The sequence below is a fragment of the Cydia strobilella genome, chromosome 2 (assembly GCF_947568885.1).
Source record: "Cydia strobilella chromosome 2, ilCydStro3.1, whole genome shotgun sequence".
NCBI classification, from domain to species: domain Eukaryota; kingdom Metazoa; phylum Arthropoda; class Insecta; order Lepidoptera; family Tortricidae; genus Cydia; species Cydia strobilella.
Genome location: NC_086042.1, coordinates 20,908,849 through 20,929,708, shown reverse-complemented (window position 1 = coordinate 20,929,708; position 20,860 = coordinate 20,908,849). Strand labels below are relative to the sequence as shown.

Here is a 20,860-nt window from a genome sequence, read left to right as displayed (position 1 = left end):
ACTCGCTACGCTCAGGATTCTATTTTAGAACCACGAGCGAAGCGACGTGGTTCACCTATAGAATCCTTTCGCTTGCTCGTGTTTCAATTCTACACTCGCGGGTAAAATACAACTTTGCACCCTTGTATAACAAATAACTAATTTCACATCACCTATTCGAAAAGGGAACTTTTCTTCCCTGCTAGGAGGGATCAAAGTGGCACTTTTCTGTTCAAGGACATTTTGTTGCCAGTATGAAATATTGACACAAAGACATATGAAATTAGTATGCATATAATCGATTACAATTTCTTTATAATCGATTACGTGCATACAATTTTTTTAACAAATAATATTTTGTTGTAATTGTAAACAAAAAATGTAATTAGCGTATTTTAATTTAATTAATAGCATATTTAAATAAAGTAAATTAATTAATTAGCGTTATATTTACAAAGAAACGAAAAAACGCATTAGTTTAATAATTTAATTTTTATTTTGACATTTAAGGTCTCCTTAAACGCAGCCATACTTGTCTATGCAACTTAAAAAGTTTATTTTTAAAAAGTTTTGTAGGTACAAATATTTCACAAAGCATAATTATGCGGTTCTGTATTGTGTATAAATTTGTAAATACTTAGTTTAAATCAATAGCTTTATAATAATAAATATAAGTGATATCAGTCTTCATAGTGTTCTTCCGAAGATTTGGTTCAAAGGGGTAAGAGCTGTTTGTTACCAGAAAGATGTACAAAAATAATGTACTTGATTTTCATTGTATCATTTTAGGTGTTTGCTGCTGTCTTTGAAAATATATTAGGGTACATAATTATGAGCTGTAGGTACTTTTAATTTCTTAGTACAGTCAAGTCTGAAAATATCGATACGGACAAAGTGCCAGAAGTATGTACCTATACTAAGGTCGTGTATACATATTTTTGGCACTTTGTCCGTATCGATCTTTGCTTAAAATAATAATGTTTTGAAACCTAATATACTGCAGTATGTAATTTTCTCATAGGTGATGTGAAAAGCAGTATGTGTCACATGGTAGCAAAATTATTTTCACCTTTGGCGTTAACACTTGAATCCCTCACTACGCTCAGGATTCTATGTTAGAATCCTTCGCTTCGTTTAGGATTCAATTGTACGCCCTCGCCGTAAATATGTCATTTTGCTCCCTTGTGACACAATCTACTATTTTGTGTCTATTAAACTACTTGTACTACTATAATAAAAAGTAATTTTATTAAAATTCATCTTTATTTTAAAAAAACATATCCACAGTTATTATACAGACTAAATAACTATACAGAGATCCTAAACAACATAAGGGGAACATTTATAATGGCAATAAACTTACGTTCTACAAAATGGTTTCACCATTTTTTCCATAATTAATCACATTGGGACGTACAAGGCTGTACTTACCTATACCTACTACCCTTAAAGGACTTACGTCATCTTTATTCCGAAAATTTTACAAATAGTAGTAGGCGAGGCGGCAGATCAATTTTAAAATTTTGAAACACCAATCTATCAACCTACACATGATGACACAGTAACAGTATTAATAAACACAGACCACTAATACAGTTATCCACGTAAACGGCTGGGTTTCATCAAGTATAATCACGCCATTTTATCCAATTTATAAGTGTGTAGTGCGTTTTTATCGTTTTATTAAGTCATTGAGATTTTTTATTAAATTTTAACAATAACATTTACAACTGTCACGCTAATATTTCGTGAATATTATGATACATGTTCCAATTACAACTTCTTATTGAATGTAATGTAACGAATGTATTACTTTACTGTATTTTTATTATTAGAATTTAATTTTGCCTAACATTTTATACAATCATACAGTCATACATTACATCATACAGGCACCATCAGATATATCGGATCGGCCATGGTGTTCACAAATAAACATAACCTCTATTATAACGACGTTATAGTGCATGTTCAGATATTTTTTTGCACTTCGATATATCTGATGGCGACTGTACAATTTTTTCATAAACTGTGTCAAAAAATCGGCGAAGTTTCTGAAGGGACAAAGTAAAACGTGAAACAAGGACCAGTGTAAAATGGTGTATTACGCGGGAAATCGCATTAAACGTGATGGAATGAACAGTAGTTTATCCCTTCGAATCAGTTTACCGTGCAAGTTTTCGTTTGCCGCGTCTGCATTTCCGCAGACACGGCATGTGCTAGCCATGGCGGTGTTGCCCCGCGAACACTAGCGCCAGGTTACGCTCGAAGTCCTTGTTGGTTGGGCTGTAGGGGGTGCCGATGATGGGCACCAGGTCAATGGCCTTGGAGTCGGGCGGGTGCAGCACGCACTCGTTGCCGGCGAGCGCGCGCAGGTGGTACCAGCTCGCGCCATAGTCGTATTCCAGCATTGCTATGAAGAACTTCACAGCAAGCTCCTGGGGATTTAAGGTTGTAATTATTGTATAGATAAACTCATGATGATGGGGTACTTTAACCTCTCATATGCCAAAACGTGCAGTAAGTATTGAATTATTAAATAGAACTCGATACCTTCTAACGTGGATCTGCGTTCCGGCACATAAAAGCTTAATGAAAATGAAATTGCTAAGGGCTAGTTTCTGTCAGGCTAAATAATAATTTCGTCATTGTTAAAGTCACACGTCTACACGTGGCCGCAACAGATGTTGAGAAATGGTGCATCTAGATTGCCTAGATTATATTCTAGCTGTTATTGTATTTTAGTTTATAATATTTGTGTGTATTGTGAATTGTAATTGCATGTCACTAACCTTATTTCATTCTAAGTTTTGTTGTACTTACTAACACTATATGGATCAAAATGATTCGAATTAAATAAATAATTAAAGATTGCGCTACCTTTACTTATTTCAATATTATAGTAGCTTATCCCTGTTTGACCTAATTTATGGTTTGGGATTTCGGAGTTTATAAATGTATGCAGAAAGTGCGCATTTAATAACTTTACCGACTGGACATGTACACAAACCTTGTGTACGTGTATTCCTTATTGTTGTTTACCTGCTGTGGTAATGGCAGAACAAAAATGTAAAAATAGTAGCTCATAAACACGAAATATTAATATTTCGTCGATACACGCCATGGCGTCCTCCAGGCGCTCGGCCTCCTGCACCAGGTTTGACGCCAGAGTACGGAGCTCGCCTGCAATGGGGCGGTCACTATATGACTCAGTACCTGCAGAGGCCTGGACTGCTTGCTGCTGAGGTAGTCGTCGACACACGCCATGGCGTCCTCCAGGCGCTCGGCCTCCTGCACCAGGTTTGACGCCAGAGTACGTAGCTCGCCTGCAATGAGGCGGTCACTATATGACTCAGTACCTGCAGAGGCCTGGGCTGCTTGCTGCTGAGGTAGTCGTCGACACACGCCATGGCGTCCTCCAGGCGCTCGGCCTCCTGCACCAGGTTTGACGCCAGAGTACGTAGCTCGCCTGCAATGAGGCGGTCACTATATGACTCAGTACCTGCAGAGGCCTGGGCTGCTTGCTGCTGAGGTAGTCGTCGACACACGCCATGGCGTCCTCCAGGCGCTCGGCCTCCTGCACCAGGTTTGACGCCAGAGTACGTAGCTCGCCTGCAATGAGGCGGTCACTATATGACTCAGTACCTGCAGAGGCCTGGGCTGCTTGCTGCTGAGGTAGTCGTCGACACACGCCATGGCGTCCTCCAGGCGCTCGGCCTCCTGCACCAGGTTTGACGCCAGAGTACGTAGCTCGCCTGCAATGAGGCGGTCACTATATGACTCAGTACCTGCAGAGGCCTGGGCTGCTTGCTGCTGAGGTAGTCGTCGACACACGCCATGGCGTCCTCCAGGCGCTCGGCCTCCTGCACCAGGTTTGACGCCAGAGTACGTAGCTCGCCTGCAATGAGGCGGTCACTATATGACTCAGTACCTGCAGAGGCCTGGGCTGCTTGCTGCTGAGGTAGTCGTCGACACACGCCATGGCGTCCTCCAGGCGCTCGGCCTCCAGCACCAGGTCTGACGCCAGGGTACGGAGCGCGTTGAGCGCGCTCGCCTGCAATTAGATAAATGATACATTATTCTAGAGAACATAACATAACTTCGGCTTATCTCCTTCGATATCCACGTCAAACTAAGCCGAATATGGGCAATCAGGGGAAATAATTTGTGTAGTTTTGTAAATTGGTACATTTATACAGCGTGGTGTCCAGATGAACATCCTCGTGGTGTCCAGAAGTCCTCAGGGGTTGAATGCACCTTTTTAATTTATTTTAGCCAATATCTCGAATATCTGTACGATTGGCATTATAATTACTTCGGACAAAAGTTTCTACATACAATTTTCTACACTGAGCATGGCCCGACATGCTCTTGGCCGGTTTATTTTTATTTTTGATCAGCAGGTGACTAAGCTTGCCTATGCTAAACTAAAAATTTGAGTTATGATGAACAACTACTAAAAAACGACGTTTTCTTAAATCGTCTATTTTTTATCTCTTTGTTAACTTAAACAACCTGTAGCTCCTAAAGTATTGATTGTAGAGTAAAAATAAATATGACCTAATTTGTAGAATTTTGTTTGTGGAAACTTAAGTATTTATAATATAATGCTACTCGTACAGGTATGAGCCAAAATCTGAAAAAGGTACTTTCATAACACGTGCTTTTCGTTCACATTTGTCAATTCGGCACATTTTTAATCTTTGATTGGCGTCTTGGCTACGGTACTGTTTGTTTTGTTGTTTTGTGTATTACCTGTAGCCGGAATGCGGCAGAGCTGCGGTATGCGGCGCCCGCGTCTTTCAGGTGGCTCTCACGCGCCGACTTGTGCAGGAACACATATATGTGAGGTAACACGTCCCTGAAAAGTTGTTATACTTTCAAATCTCGGAAAAACTCGAAACATACAGCCAATGGTGGATTTATGGTGTCAATTTTGATACCATAAATGAATTTAGCGCCCCCGATTTATATGAAAACGTTACCAAACTCGGCCTAGCAGTTTTACTGATGTAGATAATCAAGCTAAAAATGAGAGCCCTAAATAAACCTTCAAGAGCGGATATCTCAAAAACTATACAAGATTAATTTTTAACAAGCAGAAACGTCTGCGATCGATGCTATTAAGCTTAGAATAAGCCGGAGGCCGTGAGTTCAAGTCTCACCCAAGGCAGTAATTTTTCTACTTTTAAATTTATTCTAAACTATACAAGATATCAAAAAAATTGACCTAATAAAACTTGTAACAAATTAAATCACTTTTCATTTTGTATAAGTGGCCATGTCGCTCAGACCCATAGTTTCCGAGATATAATCGAAAAACCGAAAAAAATAACATTCAAACCCCCCTCTGCCCCTCAGCACAAGGGTTACGGTCGGGAAATTTTGATATATTCATCTCCTAACTAGTCCAAACAAAGCTACAAAGTTAAAAATTGTGTTCCTAGCATTTACCTCTATACCTTCTTATTGCTTGGCCTAAAATATATTTGAAAAAATTAATATAGAATAGCCTATTCGAAGCATGATTTTCAACTTACTGAATGTTTGATTTAGAAAGTAATAAGGAGACTTACGTAGCCGCCCGTTGTCTGAGAAAGTCCTTAGCCAGCGCCGCCATAGTAACCAGAAGTTCGAGTGCTTGGCGCAGCACCACGGCGTCCTCCGCGCCGGCGCAGCGCGCGGCCAGCGGCGCCCAGCACGAGTGCGCCAGCGGCAGCAGCGAGTCCGGCCACGACACCAGGATCGGGAAACCCGACTTTAGGATCTGAACAAATTAACTCATTTATCAAGTGGTATTGTAATCTTTTTAGCCCTCCTAGCTCCATAACCCCTAGCCTATCCGATCCTAAAGGCTTACCGCGACCACTTCGTTCGTTTGTTGGTCTATTTGCCTCTCTATCATTCGAATATGTAAGAGCGATAGAGAGGCAGATGATGGGGTAGGTCCTATACTAAAATGTATATTTAAATACCTCAACCACGCTCTGGTTAAATTTCAAAATTCGAGCAACTATACTAAAGGTAGAGTGTAAAAAGTATACAGTGGACCGACGATTTTCATATGTACCGAGGTACTAACAATGGCGAATGTATGCAACTCGGGTACGCGCGGTACAGGCCTCGCCCCTCGTACGATTGCCCTGTCTAGTGTCTAGACGGCTTTGTCGAATGACTGTATTGTTTTATAGTGTGCTAAAGGCATGGTGACATTAATATAATAATAAACTAAAAAGAAAAAAAATCGAATTAAAATTTTGTGCCTCTAGTTGACTACAAAACCTCCGTTAAAATATGGTCGCTCATATGTATCAAATAGAGCTATCAAAATATTTAACCCACCTGCAGCGCTAGGATGGCCACCTCGGTATTCTTCGACGTAAGGAAGTTGAGGCACCGCTTCAGAATAGTTTGCGTCACGACGATATGCCGCGGCAGGGGAGGGGTTTCCTCTGAAATAATTGTCTTAGGGCCAGTTGCACCAACCACAATTAACAGACTGATCAACGTCAAGCTGCAGAGAACTATGAAACTTCCCATACAATAAAATTTAGCGAACGCTAAAACGGTGACAGACGGTTTGGTGCAACCCGACCTTAATTTACTAGTTGTAAGCATTGTAAAACTATCAAATCTAACAAATGTTAATAATTAATCTTAATTTATAACATTTTTTATAAAGAATAGATTTCCAATTGACCTTGATGCTAGATAAACCGGATGGAATGTTCACACAAGGTAGATGAGATCATAAACATTCTTCAGTCCTCGTTTCTGTATTAGTTACAGGCAAAGATTAGAGGTTACTTCACCTAACATTTTAATTGAAACTTCTTGACAACAAATGAACATACAAAAAAAACAATAATCATTCTTCATATACACAAGACAAGACACAAGAAAATAAAACAACTGACCTGTAACTTTATCATCATAATCCAGAATTCCTTCCTCTCTCATTTTTTGATCTTCTTTATACATCTCTTCTGCGCTTTGCGTCGTCTCCGCCTCCTCGTTATTCATCAGCTTGTCCATCTCCTTAGTATGCGCCAGATATTCCATCAGGTCCTTTAACACGTCAATTTCTTGTTCCTTTTCACTTTTCTTTTTTTCTGTCGTTTTTGATTCATCCTCCGCAGGAAACCATTTTCGGATACAAGTTATGAATGTCAGGAACACTTGAAGGTACGCTTGTAAGTTTTTTTCGTGATATTTATCCAAACTCTGAACTAGAACCTAAAATGTTAATAATTATAGTATTTTTCACATAGCTTGGGTACGGTGACAGCTGTCATATCATTACATATTTTCAATTTTTGCGTTTTAAAGTTATCAGTTGTATGGAGATTAAAGCTGTCACCGTACCTAATAAGCTATGGGAAGAATTACTATATGTAAAAGATATGTGCTACAAACAATACCTAAAGTTTATGTTGCTTTTTACGAATATCAATGATAGAAATTGGTTCAATAAGATTTTGAGAGTGAGTTACTATACTTACATCTTCCACTATTCCATAAAGACAGTCCAGTATACTCGCGTCACTGTACTGCATAACCACTGACAGGATTTGAAGTGCTGACTCGGTGTTCCAAGCCTAAAAATTGATAGAGAAATTGCTATTCACTGCTAGTTGCATAAAGCCGACCTATTAAAAGTAAAGCCTTTTGGCTTTGACTAAATCAATCTTATTTGCTAGAACGATAATCAAGTGAAAGAGGCATAAAGGGATTCTGTACAAAATGCCATATACATAAATAAAAAGCCTAATGCAATGTACTTATAAATACTGTATCAGAATGTCACAGTTTAAACAGTTGCCATTATTAACGTTTCAGGTTAGTTATGTTAAGGCACCGACTCTACAGGATCTCGTACGTACTAGTAGAGGAATGCTACCTTTTTTAGCCGGACGGAGATTTGGTGCGTGAAGTAGTCGGCGTTGCAGCGGATGAGGTCGGGCACGGAGTCGCGGCCGCACGCCGTCGCGATGTCGTTAATGGCCTTCACGCCGGCTAGGTGAAGCATCTCGTACCTACTACCTGCGGGTACACTGTTATGTATACAGTATGTTTGTTAAACCGAAAAATATTAGCACACAAGTGTTTAAACAAAAATCTCAATCTCAATAAATTAAAAAAAAATAAAAAAAAATAACAAATTGTTACTGTACTACGGGAGGCAGAAGGTCCGATGGTGTGCGTCAAGGTCTGCGAAGGCCTCGCCTCGCTTAGAATGGGTTATCTTACCGACTCTCTCCAATATCAGACAGAGCGTTTTGAGCAGATAGGGCTGGAAGTCTGCCATGAGCCTCCTCGCCATGAGGCCGACGCCCTCGGTGAGGATGCAGGCGAGCGCCATGTTGCGCTGCGCCTCGGCTCGCGTGGCGCAGGCGCAGGCGCAGGCGCCGGCGCCGGCGCGGCGGGGGCTGCGCGGCGCCAGGTAGCTGATGCCCGTGTAGCGCGTCTCAGTCGCGCCCTCGTATAGGCCTGGAGGAACAGAATAACTCTTAGGGTCGGTTGCACCAAACCGTCTGTAGCCATTAATGCGTTCGCTAAATTTTAATGTATGGGAAGTTTCATAGATCTCTGCTGCGTGACGTTGATCAGTCTGGTAACTGTGGTTGGTGCCTTGGTGCACCGGGCCCTTAGTATATTCCTTGTTTTATACTGCTCAATTTATTAAACAGATATAGAAAGATGAACTGAGCGCGCCTCCTCAGAGCATCTACGCGCACAGACGCAACACACACACGGCGAAAGTACCGACCTTTTGTTTTGTTCGCGTGCGTGGCGTTTATGGATGTGCTTTGGAGAAATGCGCAGCTTGAAAATTGTTTATCACTACTATGTAGGTAGAACAGTGTACACTGCTACTCGACATTCTACGTAATAGATGGATACAGTCTAAGGAAAAAACGTGCCTCGAAAATCAAGAAAATTTGATTCTCGTTCAGAGAGCGCTACTAGTTTTGGCCTACAGTCGTATAGATGGCGTTGCCGGTTTCGTTTGTTATTTAACAATTTTAACGCATATCAGTGAAAGAACATGGGTCAAAATCATAAAAATAATTAATGCAAATAAAAAAAAAACATTTATCTATATTTAAATACATTCTAACGTATTTTTATAAATCTTCATTTTTAGTTTTAAAGTGTGTCGACAGATGGCAGTGAATTTACTGGGGTTACAAAATTTACTATGACAGTACCGCTCTAGTATAAGTTACTCTATGGTTAGACCAAGAGAAATAAATAACACTGGTACTGCGTGTGCTGTCAAAATCTCTGCATACTTTTCTTGGTTTAACTCTAAAGTAAAATATAATGGCTTATTTCTGTGTATCGGTGTATTCGTACCTGGCACGCTGTCCTTGGTCCAGGCGCGGGGGTCGTACACGGAGGGGTCGAGAGTCTCGTCCGTGGAGGGCGGCTCTTCACTGCCCACCTCTAGTGGCAGGTACCACACACTTTCCTCCGTGTACGCACTGAGCACGCGCTGCGCCAATTCCGCTGGGGCGTTTGGAGCTGCAAACAGAATATTGTTATGCATACTCATTATTTGTTGATTAACTCAAAAATAATCAACAAAAAATATGGGGCGCCCCCGATAAGTGTCGAATAGTCTCGTACAGAAAAAACATTATTATTCCAGGCTTTTGAATTCGGGTCTGTTATACAGAAAGTGTCGGGTCTAGATGAGAAAACAAAGACAATACAAAAAGGAAAACAAAGTGTTGGTCGAGCAACAGCGAGACACATTCAGCGCCGCCGCCGACACATACCTGACGCGAGGGTGTTGGCCAGCGCGGCGCTCTCGGCCGAGTGCGGCGAGAGACGGTCGAGCAGCAGCGAGGCGCACTCGGCGCCGCCCAGCAGCCGCGCCAGGCTCCACGGCCGTCACATACCTGACGCGAGGGTGTTGGCCAGCGCGGCGCTCTCGGCCGAGTGCGGCGAGAGACGGTCGAGCAGCAGCGAGGCGCACTCGGCGCCGCCCAGCAGCCGCGCCAGGCTCCACGGCCGTCACATACCTGACGCGAGGGTGTTGGCCAGCGCGGCGCTCTCGGCCGAGTGCGGCGAGAGACGGTCGAGCAGCAGCGAGGCGCACTCGGCGCCGCCCAGCAGCCGCGCCAGGCTCCACGGCCGTCACATACCTGACGCGAGGGTGTTGGCCAGCGCGGCGCTCTCGGCCGAGTGCGGCGAGAGACGGTCGAGCAGCAGCGAGGCGCACTCGGCGCCGCCCAGCAGCCGCGCCAGGCTCCACGGCCGTCACATACCTGACGCGAGGGTGTTGGCCAGCGCGGCGCTCTCGGCCGAGTGCGGCGAGAGACGGTCGAGCAGCAGCGAGGCGCACTCGGCGCCGCCTAGCAGCCGCGCCAGGCTCCACGGCCGTCACATACCTGACGCGAGGGTGTTGGCCAGCGCGGCGCTCTCGGCCGAGTGCGGCGAGAGACGGTCGAGCAGCAGCGAGGCGCACTCGGCGCCGCCCAGCAGCCGCGCCAGGCTCCACGGCCGTCACATACCTGACGCGAGGGTGTTGGCCAGCGCGGCGCTCTCGGCCGAGTGCGGCGAGAGACGGTCGAGCAGCAGCGAGGCGCACTCGGCGCCGCCTAGCAGCCGCGCTATGCTCCACAGCCGAGCGACCGCCGCGCCGTCCAGGTGCCGCAGCTTCAGCCACGGCGATGATGTCGGCGCTGTTGTGGGCTCATCTGTGCAATAAAATAAAAGTTATAAGAAAATCGTACGCAAGCGAACCTAATGTTTAGTTCACGAGGTCAACTGTCACCACTCGTGTACCTCTCGTGTGCCGTGCGAGAAGCACGAGGTCAGTGTGCAGCGCGGCCGCCTCCAGCAGCGCGGACACCAAGCTCTGGAGTGAGTGCTCGGTACTGAGGGCTGCGGTCAGCGTCTGTGGTTGTGCCGAGTCCATCATCACCTCGATATAACCGTATAACATGTTGAGCGCTGTTAGTTTACGGGCGGAATCTGGAACAAACAGATAAACGGATAGTATTTATAATTTTTTTGTTATAGTCCTGAATCCATATTTGGCTAGCGTGGGGACTAGAGCTCGAACAAGAAACGGGATCATAAACGTTGTACGCCACTGCACAACTTCGGACAGCGCCACTAAGTGCGTGCGTGCGGGCGGGACAGCTGCATCGTGCTCGTGCTGCACTCACCGACGTTGTTCAGCACCCGCGGCAGGCCGGTGACGGCGCTCGCGAACTTGTCCCGCAGGCTGTCGGCCACGTGGCGGCCGCAGTGCGCGCGCACCGCGCTCGAGCAATACTCTGACACCTCGGGGTGCGAGTCGCCGGAGAGCGCTAGTAACAGGTCGAGTGCGATGGAAACGGATGGCTGCATTGTTCTAAAAAAAAAGTAGGTACAATAAAGACACTACTCCAGTGAAAACTTATTTTGTGGTCTTCATCATCAGTTAATTAGCAAATACCCAAATAGGAGTCTCAAATATTTTATGAGTTCAGATTCTCTCATCAGTGACCAGTAGACAAGAAACTCACTGGTGGCACTCTGTAAGCAGCCTGGCACAATACACGCCGAGCTCGCGGCGCACTTTAGGGTGATCGTCCGTGATCAGCTCCGACAAACTCTTGCTGATCAGCACCAGCTTCTCGCCCGCCATCGCGAACCACTCCGCCGAACGTTTGGATATCTCCTTGGGATTCTTTTCTGAAACAATCTTCATGTGAGAAACCTTTTCCATTTGTTCTTTGGTACATGATGGTACAAATAATTGAACTAAGGGTCACAACTCACAACAGCCAATATGTTTAATACATTCTAACATTTTTTTTATTGAAATTTACTTCTACAGACCACAGTTCGAATCTTGAAAATTATTATTACTATAAAAAAACTGGTAACTCGGTCTTCTGGCCAATGAGGTTGCAGCTGGCAAAGGAATATCCACTTTTTTTAATGGACTTCATTCATCAAGTGGGTATGCACTTCTGAAGCTCGCTGTACAACATTTTATATCTATAGCATTATATAATTGGGCGATGGAGTCACGTGGTTTTTTGTTTACATTATTGTGGGATCCGAATCAAATAGACTAAAATGCTTTTGTTTTCCTTCCTTGCTGTTTCTTGTCGATTGATCATTAAAATTTTGATATTATGCATGCAATAATATAAAAGAAATACCTTGAAATTTTTAAATTATCTTTTGTTCAAATCTTCTAATTAAAAATAACTAACCAATAAACTAAATACATAAAATAACGTATAAAATGCCTCAGAAATATCAATTACCCTTACTGCTTACTTCTTTGTTAGGTTTTCGCTTGTCTATGACCATCTTAGCGAAGTCCTCGGCCGTTATGGTCGAGTGCTTGAGCAAGTACTTGTCGTTCATCGTGAGACACAGTATGCGGTGTATCGCGTCAATTGCTGCCTGAAAAGCGTAGGTTCAGTATTACCTAGTAGTAGTAGTCACTTTATTGTACACAACCCAGGTTTACATAAATTTTACAAAAAATAGAGGTACAAAGGCGAACTTATCTCTGTGAGTGTGAGGGTTCTATAAGGGTTCAGTTAACAATACGTACACCAGATAATCATGCAGGAATACTTGGAATTAAAATGTTTGACACTGGAATATAAACATTGTAAGCTTCCTAGTTAGGGTTCCGTACCCAAAGGGTAAAAACGGGACCCTATTACTAAGACTCCGCTGTCTGTCTATCTGTCTGTCCGTCTGTCACTAGGCTGTATCTCACGAATGATGTATTTCTGTTGCCGCTATAACAACAAATACTAAAAACAGAATGAAATAAATATTTAAGTTGGGCTCCCAAATGCTACCATACAACAAACGTGATTTTTTTACCGTTTTTTTTTGCGCAATAGTACGGAACCCTTTGTACGCGAGCCCGACTCGCACTTGTCCTATTTTGTTACTAGTAATTGGTCCATAATTGGCACAAACCAAGCATGTACAGACTGACTGAATTCTATTCATAATGTGTGTTTTGCAGCTGTACATTGTGTAATTTTTTGATCGGGAAATTATATTACAGTTTTCTGAGTTTGTAAGTCATGTATTGTTAGGCTAATTGTATGCTTTCATGTTACTGCCGTGACAATAATTACTTCATAATGAGGAGGAAATTAAGCCCCTACAATATTGATAATGTAGTCTAGTCTAGAGGTCCAGTAACTCCATCAAGTATTAATCAAATAGAGGTAAGTCCTCACCACTTGCACCGCGTGTCCGGGGTTGTCGGGGCAGGTGGCTACGTCCTGCAGCGCGGCCAGGACGCCGGGCAGGATGCTGGCCAGCATGTCCACCACCAGCGTCTCCAACGGTATGTCCTTTATGTGGTACGCGTCCGTCAGTTGGCGGTGGCAGGCGGTGTGCGCTGTTACGGAGTCGATGGCTGCCAGTCTGATGACAAATGTGGTTGGCTTGTAATATGTAGATTTCAGAATGAGAAAGTTTTTATGCGATTTTTAAATTAAAAAAATACGTTTTACGTAGAAAAGTTACCAGTACAAAATAAAAATAGTCATCTGGAAAAACCTGGGTTTTTTGACAGTGAATGGGGGTAGGTAAATAGAAGAAATATAATTTTTTTCATTTCTCATGCTCTGAAAGAGGGTCATTGTTGTTCTAAAAGGTGTGCAGAAAATGATACGTGTCTGCACTAGAGCATTTTACGTTCGAAATACGATTTTTAATTTTTTTTACGTTAAGCAATTGAAATTTGAGTTCAAATGGATTTGTTATACAATTTAAATTCTGATATTTGACTCTCCATTCCATAAATAACGATACTTTTGCCTGAATTGTTAATTGAAAGTACCCTCAAGAAATACTATAAAAATGTATACTTAGTCATGTTAAAAAAACCACACGCATTTTACTTTCCTCGTATTCGAAATGAAAAGTAGAGTGTTTAACTCGGGTGAAAGGCATCATTTCAGCCTCGGACTATTGGCGCTCTCACTACGTTCGAGCGCCAAAATGCCTCGGCCGAGATGACTGCCTTTCATCCCTTGGTTAACAATCTACTATTTTGTGGCACTACGCTAACTTTTGTGTCAATATTAATATTTTATGGACGCTAATTTAGAACTTGATGTTGTTATCAGGGACCGGACAACCCTTTCCGCGATAAAACCCTTTCAATGGGCGACACTTAAACACGGCTAACACATTGAAAGACTTTCCCTTTTGAACTGCAAGCCCATTCATACCCTTACCTTTGACTAACCCTTACCGAAAAGCTAACCAAAAATAAGGCTAGCTCTTAATAAGGGTTACCCTTATCTTTAAGCGCTTTTTATAAAGGTTTCCCTTTGCGTGAAAGAGACAGGATTAGTATATATCTACGGTAGTGTATGAAAAGGAAAGAAAATACGTGCCTAGTCAAAGAACGCCGCCGTCGCCGCCGATGATCGCTCGGATTCGAAGTAATGTGTGCTTTATGAACAAGGTAGATGACTTAAATTAGCACGCTTATATGCTAAAAGGGAAGCCCTTTATAAGGCTAACCCTTATAAGCAATATGCAAGGTGTTGGTGAGCGGATGATAAGGGTTTTGTAAGGGTATTTGGGCTACCGAGTACTCAAATGTGGTAGCTTTATATAAGGGTTTTTAAAAGCAAAACAAAGGGTTTCGTCTGGCAAAGGGTATGGTGAGTTAAGCCTTATGCAATACCCTTATAAAACCCCGATAAGGGATAGCGGGCCGGTCCCTGGTTGTTATAAACAATGCACCGTAAAGATAGGCCATGCGCTGCACACGAAACACGGTGGTCGGTCTATATGTATCAAACCAGTATCGCTATCGCTCCATTCAATTCTTCTTAAATTGCGACATACATAAATGTGTTCGTCTTTATTTTTTCAAATTTCATGATGTCAAAACTGCTGGAGCTTAATAGATAGGAGACTAACCTCAGCGTGCGGGGCCTTTCCAGCTTGGCAAGGTGGACACGAAGACGGCCTGCGCGATGAACGAAACCTGCGTGAGGACGTTTTTTTCGCGGACGCAGTCTCAATGTTCAAAAATACTAGTGCTATAGCTGGAATGTAACAGAAACAACTAACCTTAGCGCCCTGAGCTTCTCCAGCTTGGCAGGGTGGACGGACACAAAGACGGCCTGCGCTTTGAACAGTAAGTATGTTGGGATAATACCGGACGAATATGAGACAGATAATTCGCGAAAAAAAAATTGGTAAATCTGTGGCTCTCAAAGTTTGATAAGTATGTGAATAGAAACAATTTCCTAAGTAATACATTCATACATATATGTCTACATACACTGCTAAAATCTCTTCCTTTTGAATTACCGTCCTCGAATAAAAATAATGGAACGAAATAATTAAATAAAAACAGAATTATTGTTGTCATAAAAATGTTAAGTTTGACAATCACTGCTGTATTTTAAATAGGTAAAGTTCGGATTGTTGCTTTCCGATCTTTACCTGCAAGGACGAAGATCGAAAATCGGTCTACAGCAGTCCTAGGTCTGTTTTGATTGGATTGATTTAAAGATAAACCTTTAAAACGAAATTTGACATCAACTGAATCACAAAAACAACCACAGTTTTTATCACAATAGGTACATGATAGAAATTACAGGGCGAAGTCCGGATGGCCAGAAAAATTACCAAAATTACCTTGCTCTCTTTAATTGCTCGTGGCACACGTTCGACATCACTGAGCGGCAGAGGGACACTAGCGGCCGAGAAAGAAATGGCGTCTTGCACATTGTTTGTTGTCAAAATTAAGAAATAAAGTCTATTTTGGCAGGAATGAATTTCTCACGGTATTCACCCACATCCGGTATTATCCCAACATACTACCTGCGTGCGAAACATCTTCTTAAGGACGCAGTGACGATGTTCAACACTATTACTACCACAGCTAAAATGTAAGAGAAAAAACCAACCTCAGTGCCCTGAGCCTCTCCAGCTTGGCAAGATGAACGGATACGAAGACAGCCTGCGCGATAAGCGGCACCTGCGTGCGAAGCATCTTGTTACGAACGCGGTCGTCGATGTGCAACATTAGCACTGTGAGGCACTTCATAACAGAGTGCTTTAGCTCTTCTGGCACATCCGCAACTAAAATAATAATTCATGTAGTCTCACTTCCATCAAAAATACTCTACTATACTATATTTAATACAAAAACACAAGAGGGTTCTGTACAAATTTAACATTTTTTTATTTATTTCATTTTTTTCATAGTTTTCAGATTTTGCCCTGTATTTGTAGTGTAAGACAATATTACTTGCCAAATTTCAGTTCTAGGTCAACGGGAAGTACCCTAAAAATTATGATTCCCTTGAGTGACGAAATTTACGTTTTTTGCGACATAAATGGCCGTATTTTTTTTTACGTTAACTTAAGTTTCATTTTTTTTTACAGCTTCAAGGGGCTGTCGACCTGAGTATATGATTTTAATTTCAACGATACCTCAACGCGTTCCCGAGATAAAGATAAAGACAACAAAGTGATCCTATAAGGGTTCCGTTTTTCCTTTTGAGGTACGGAACCCTAAAAAAATGGTCGAATTTAAACTGTCGTGACTGTCATAGGTGCTAACATTAAAGCAATTTTACGATTCCACTCACATGTCGCGGAAGTAAAGTGACTAATTACGTAAATTAAACCATAAATAATTTGGTCTCCGCAGTCATGAGATAAAGAACAAAATGTCTCTCCAATATAATTATGCTTCTAAGCAGCTTTGATTTGGATTTGCATTTAAATAACTTGTAGTTAAGTTCTTTTTTGCTTTTTAAATGGCTAACTTAAAACAAAATGTTGCCAACAGGGACCGGACAACCCTTTCCGCGATAAAACCCTTTCAATGGGCGACACTTAAACACGGCTAACACATTGAAACTTTCCCTTTTGAACTGCAAGCCCATTCATACCCCTACCTTTGACTAACCCTTACCGAAAAGCTAACCAAAAATAAGGCTAGCCCTTAATAAGGGTTACCCTTATCTTTAAGCGCTTTTTATAAAGGTTTCCCTTTGCGTGAAAGAGACAGGATTAGTATATATCTACGGTAGTGTATGAAAAGGAAAGAAAATACGTGCCTAGTCAAAGAACGCCGCCGTCGCCGCCGACGATCGCTCGGATTCGAAGTAATGTGTGCTTTATGAACAAGGTAGACGACTTAAATTAGCACGGTTATATGCTAAAAGGGAAGCCCTTTATAAGGCTAACCCTTATAAGTAATATTCAAGGTGTTGGTGAGCGGATAATAAGGGTTTTGTAAGGGTATTTGGGCTACCGATTACTCAAATGTGGTAGCTTTATATAAGGGTTTTTAAAAGCAAAACAAAGGGTTTCGTCTGGCAAAGGGTATGGTGAGTTAAGCCTTATGCAATACCCTTATAAAACCCCGATAAGGGATAGCGGGCCGGTCCCTGGTTGCCAAAACCAAACAAGGTTGATTGATGAAAAGGGGTATTAAAATCTTACAAAGAATCATATAGTCAGAATAATAATCATACTCATGCCAGGTTTGGAGTTGTCGAACACCAGGCTGAGCAGCCCTGTTTCTATCTTAATGCACATCTCGAAGCTCATCACGGTTACTTTTTCCAGCACCACTCGTATAGCATCTATTATCCTCCACTGGAGCTCATATTTTTTCCTTAAACAATAATATATTAAATCTTTATGTCCTCTTGTTTGTGAATTTGGAATAGCAACCATAAATATATCTTATTAAGTTTTATTATTGCTTGTCTCAGATAAATAAGGTAGGGTCGCCTACCTGTCACGGTTCATGAGATACAGCCTGGTGACAGACAGATGGACAGACAGACAGACAGAAGAGTCTTAGTAATATGGTCCCGTTTTTACTCTTTGTGTACGGAACCCTAAAAAACAACCCCTGCTTGGACCCACGGAGCGTTTGGATTATAAATATGTTATATATAAAAATATTAGTATATTCTGAAAAAATATATTTAATGTGACTCCAAAATTCCTCACGCTGATCATTTGCGGCATAGAGGAGCATCCCCCGGCTGGTGCATGGACACCCTTTCAGCCAATTGTGCGCCGGGTTCTATTTATCAAAGGAAGGTGTCACTCGGCAGTTCGGATTACTTCAACTCTTGGATTAGCCTACGTACGGTTTATCGAAGCCCTACTGTTTCTGCATTTGGTTATTTTTAGTAAATACATACCAGTGGGTTAAACATTAAATAAAAGTGTGTTGTAATAGTGTAGGTACCTAAGGACTTCATTTTTTTTTAATTTAAATGTGCATAGGTAAGACTTCAGTGTGGAAAATGCAGGGTAAACAATATTTCTGTTTTGACTTACTCAATTTCAGTAGACTTTATATGGGTTATGAATGGGAACAAGAGGTACTGTTGCAGCTCCTGCACGGCCTCCTTCTTCAGCTCGCCGACGCGGCTGGTGAACTGCGCGATGGAGTCCGCGTTGGGGCACATCATCACAATATCGCACACTGGCTTGATGCGCGCAAACGTCTGCTTTAAATCCACGTTCATTGTGTTCATTTATTTTGGGCAGCCCAAATCCTAGTAGCAGTTCAGGTAGTTTTTGCTCCTAAATAATTTGAATCACCTTCTTGATCTTCTACGCGTCCATTAGCAAAATACTATCAGTTAAAAAAGCTATGAGTTACTTTCCACTTCTACAATGTAAAACCTTAGATAAAACGAAATAGAGGAATTTAAACGGAAGCATGAACAATGATGTGAACAATGAGGAGCAAGTTTGACAGGAAGGATAAGAAAAGCTGATAAATGTGTAAATAAACCATAAATTTACTATACATATATTATTATACTCTTTGCCATAAATAAACGAATTGCGTCGAGATTACCTTGCAACTCTTGCAAGTAATTAAAACTGAACAGGCTATGCCAAAATAATCAATTATAATAAATTTGACATTTTTTTTTTTTTTTTTTTTAACATTTATGGCCTGGATGCGAGTCCTTTAAGCCAAGTCTTTATTTTGCTATTTTTAAAACACTTCATTTAAAGGGTTAAATGGCAGAGAATGCACTAGTAATTTTGTTAATACACTTCACTTTAAATCTTCAATGCTGTATTTTTGATGTACTCGTATAACGGAACGTAACTGTCAACGTTTTTAAGAATATCGGTGAGGCGGCGGGGGACATTATTATCAAACACTTCACTTAATTCACTTGCAAGGATGAGTCTTTGAAACGCAAACACTTGGCATTTAAATATAAGGTGTTCAACATCTGCAACGCTACCATTCTGGCAGTGAGGACATGTACCATCGGCTATAATCGAAAATCTAGCTAAGTGCGCTGGTGCACAGTTGTGACCAAACCTCAATCTATTGATGGTGGTAATAAAACCACGACTTCCCATCTTTATCTTCTCATACCAAGGCTTTCCAGGTAAGTCGGTTTGAATACTAGCGTACCATCTTCCTTTTATCTCTCTATCTTTGGTCCATAAATCTATCCACATCTTTACAACATCAGTCTTAACAGAAGCTTGACAATCAGTTAGTGGAATTCTAGTACTACATCTTACATCTAATTCATTAATACCTAAATAAGCAGCTTTGTCTGCAACTTCATTCCCTGTTATACCAGTATGGGATGGAATCCACATAAAATTTATATTTACATTATTATTTTTCAATTGTAATAACATCTTTTTAATTTTGTACAAAATAAAATTATCTTTATAATGCAATTGATTATTCTGTAATCCATAAATTAAGCTAAGTGAATCAGTGAAAATAAAGAAATGTTTATATTCTGACACTCTTATTATAACTTTCAGGGCTTCAAATACAGCATATGCTTCAGCCGTAAATATGGAACATAAATCATGCAATCTAAAGCTCTGTACAAATTTAGTCTGAGGATCATACACTGCACTTCGGACGTGAGACTCTGCTTTACTACCATCTGTATATAATTTGTAATAATTGGGAATTTGTGACAAGAAATGTAGAAAATCAGTATTATTATTGATAGATTTTGTGCATACTGTAATGTTTAAAAGTTTACTATTAAAACTATCTTCATAACATGGCCAAATTTCATTTTTATATATATTACAAAACTTAGCTTCCACCTGTAAGAGTAATGCTGTTAACTTAGAAATTCTGGGATGACCCTTTATTCTTCTTATTACACTTTGATTATTTTTAGCATATATCTTAATTAAATATCTATAAGCTAACAACACCCATCTGACAGGTAAAGGCATTGTTTTAGTCTCTACTTCCATTGCTCTTATTGGGGTTGAACACATTGCCCCTGATATTATTCGCATTGCCTTATTTTGAATTATTTGTAGTTTATGTGTGTGATCAGTATTCATATGTACAAGAAAACTATAGTCAAAGTGACTTCTGACAAGGGTTTTATACAGTAAAGACAGTACTTGAGGGTCTGCACCCCAAGATATACCGGCAAGACATCTCATAACATTTAAACCTTTAACAGAATTAGAAATTATGTGCTTAGCATGTAGGTCAAAATTTAAATGATTATCTATGACTACGCCTAGAAACTTATGAGAAGGGACTTCTCTGATAATCTCATTATTATATACAATATTTACATTTGTTGTGTCCTTGCTCAATATTAATAACTTGCTTTTGTCTGGATTGATCTTTAAGTGTAAGTAATTATTGTAATAAACATGAAGTTCATTTAGCGCATTATTAATGTGAGCTTTAGCTACATCTAAATTAGAATTAATAGAATATATTACAAGATCATCTGCAAATTGCAGTATATTAACATTAGAAGTATTTACAAACGAGTTTATCTCACTAGTATACAAATTATACAGTAGAGGAGACAGAGTTGCTCCTTGCATTGTGCCTTTGAAAACTTGTCGTGGT

General features: G+C 41.2%; 1 protein-coding gene and 1 long non-coding RNA gene across 2 annotated transcripts; one reads left to right on the top strand and one right to left on the bottom strand.

Moving 5' to 3' along the window:
- Window positions 1-1,223: 1,223 nt before the first annotated feature.
- Window positions 1,224-18,819, bottom strand: LOC134749876 (TELO2-interacting protein 1 homolog). The gene is made up of 23 exons (XM_063684877.1): window positions 18,310-18,819; window positions 17,487-17,629; window positions 15,906-16,080; window positions 13,203-13,392; window positions 12,258-12,399; window positions 11,505-11,673; window positions 11,163-11,350; window positions 10,777-10,965; window positions 10,503-10,688; window positions 10,262-10,343; window positions 10,011-10,114; window positions 9,765-9,881; window positions 9,340-9,507; window positions 8,230-8,469; window positions 7,880-8,022; window positions 7,482-7,577; window positions 6,897-7,215; window positions 6,322-6,431; window positions 5,556-5,746; window positions 4,735-4,840; window positions 3,762-4,033; window positions 3,339-3,591; window positions 1,224-2,417 (listed from the first exon to the last, which is right to left on the bottom strand). The coding sequence occupies exons 1-23, from the start codon at window positions 18,507-18,509 to the stop codon at window positions 2,199-2,201; spliced, it is 4,002 nt and encodes a 1,333-aa protein (XP_063540947.1). The 5' UTR covers window positions 18,510-18,819; the 3' UTR covers window positions 1,224-2,198.
- Window positions 18,820-18,913: 94 nt separating this feature from the next.
- On the top strand, window positions 18,914-20,045 carry LOC134754497 (uncharacterized). The gene is made up of 2 exons (XR_010128906.1): window positions 18,914-19,391; window positions 19,786-20,045. It is a non-coding gene; the product is annotated as an uncharacterized LOC134754497 (long non-coding RNA).
- Window positions 20,046-20,860: the final 815 nt, after the last annotated feature.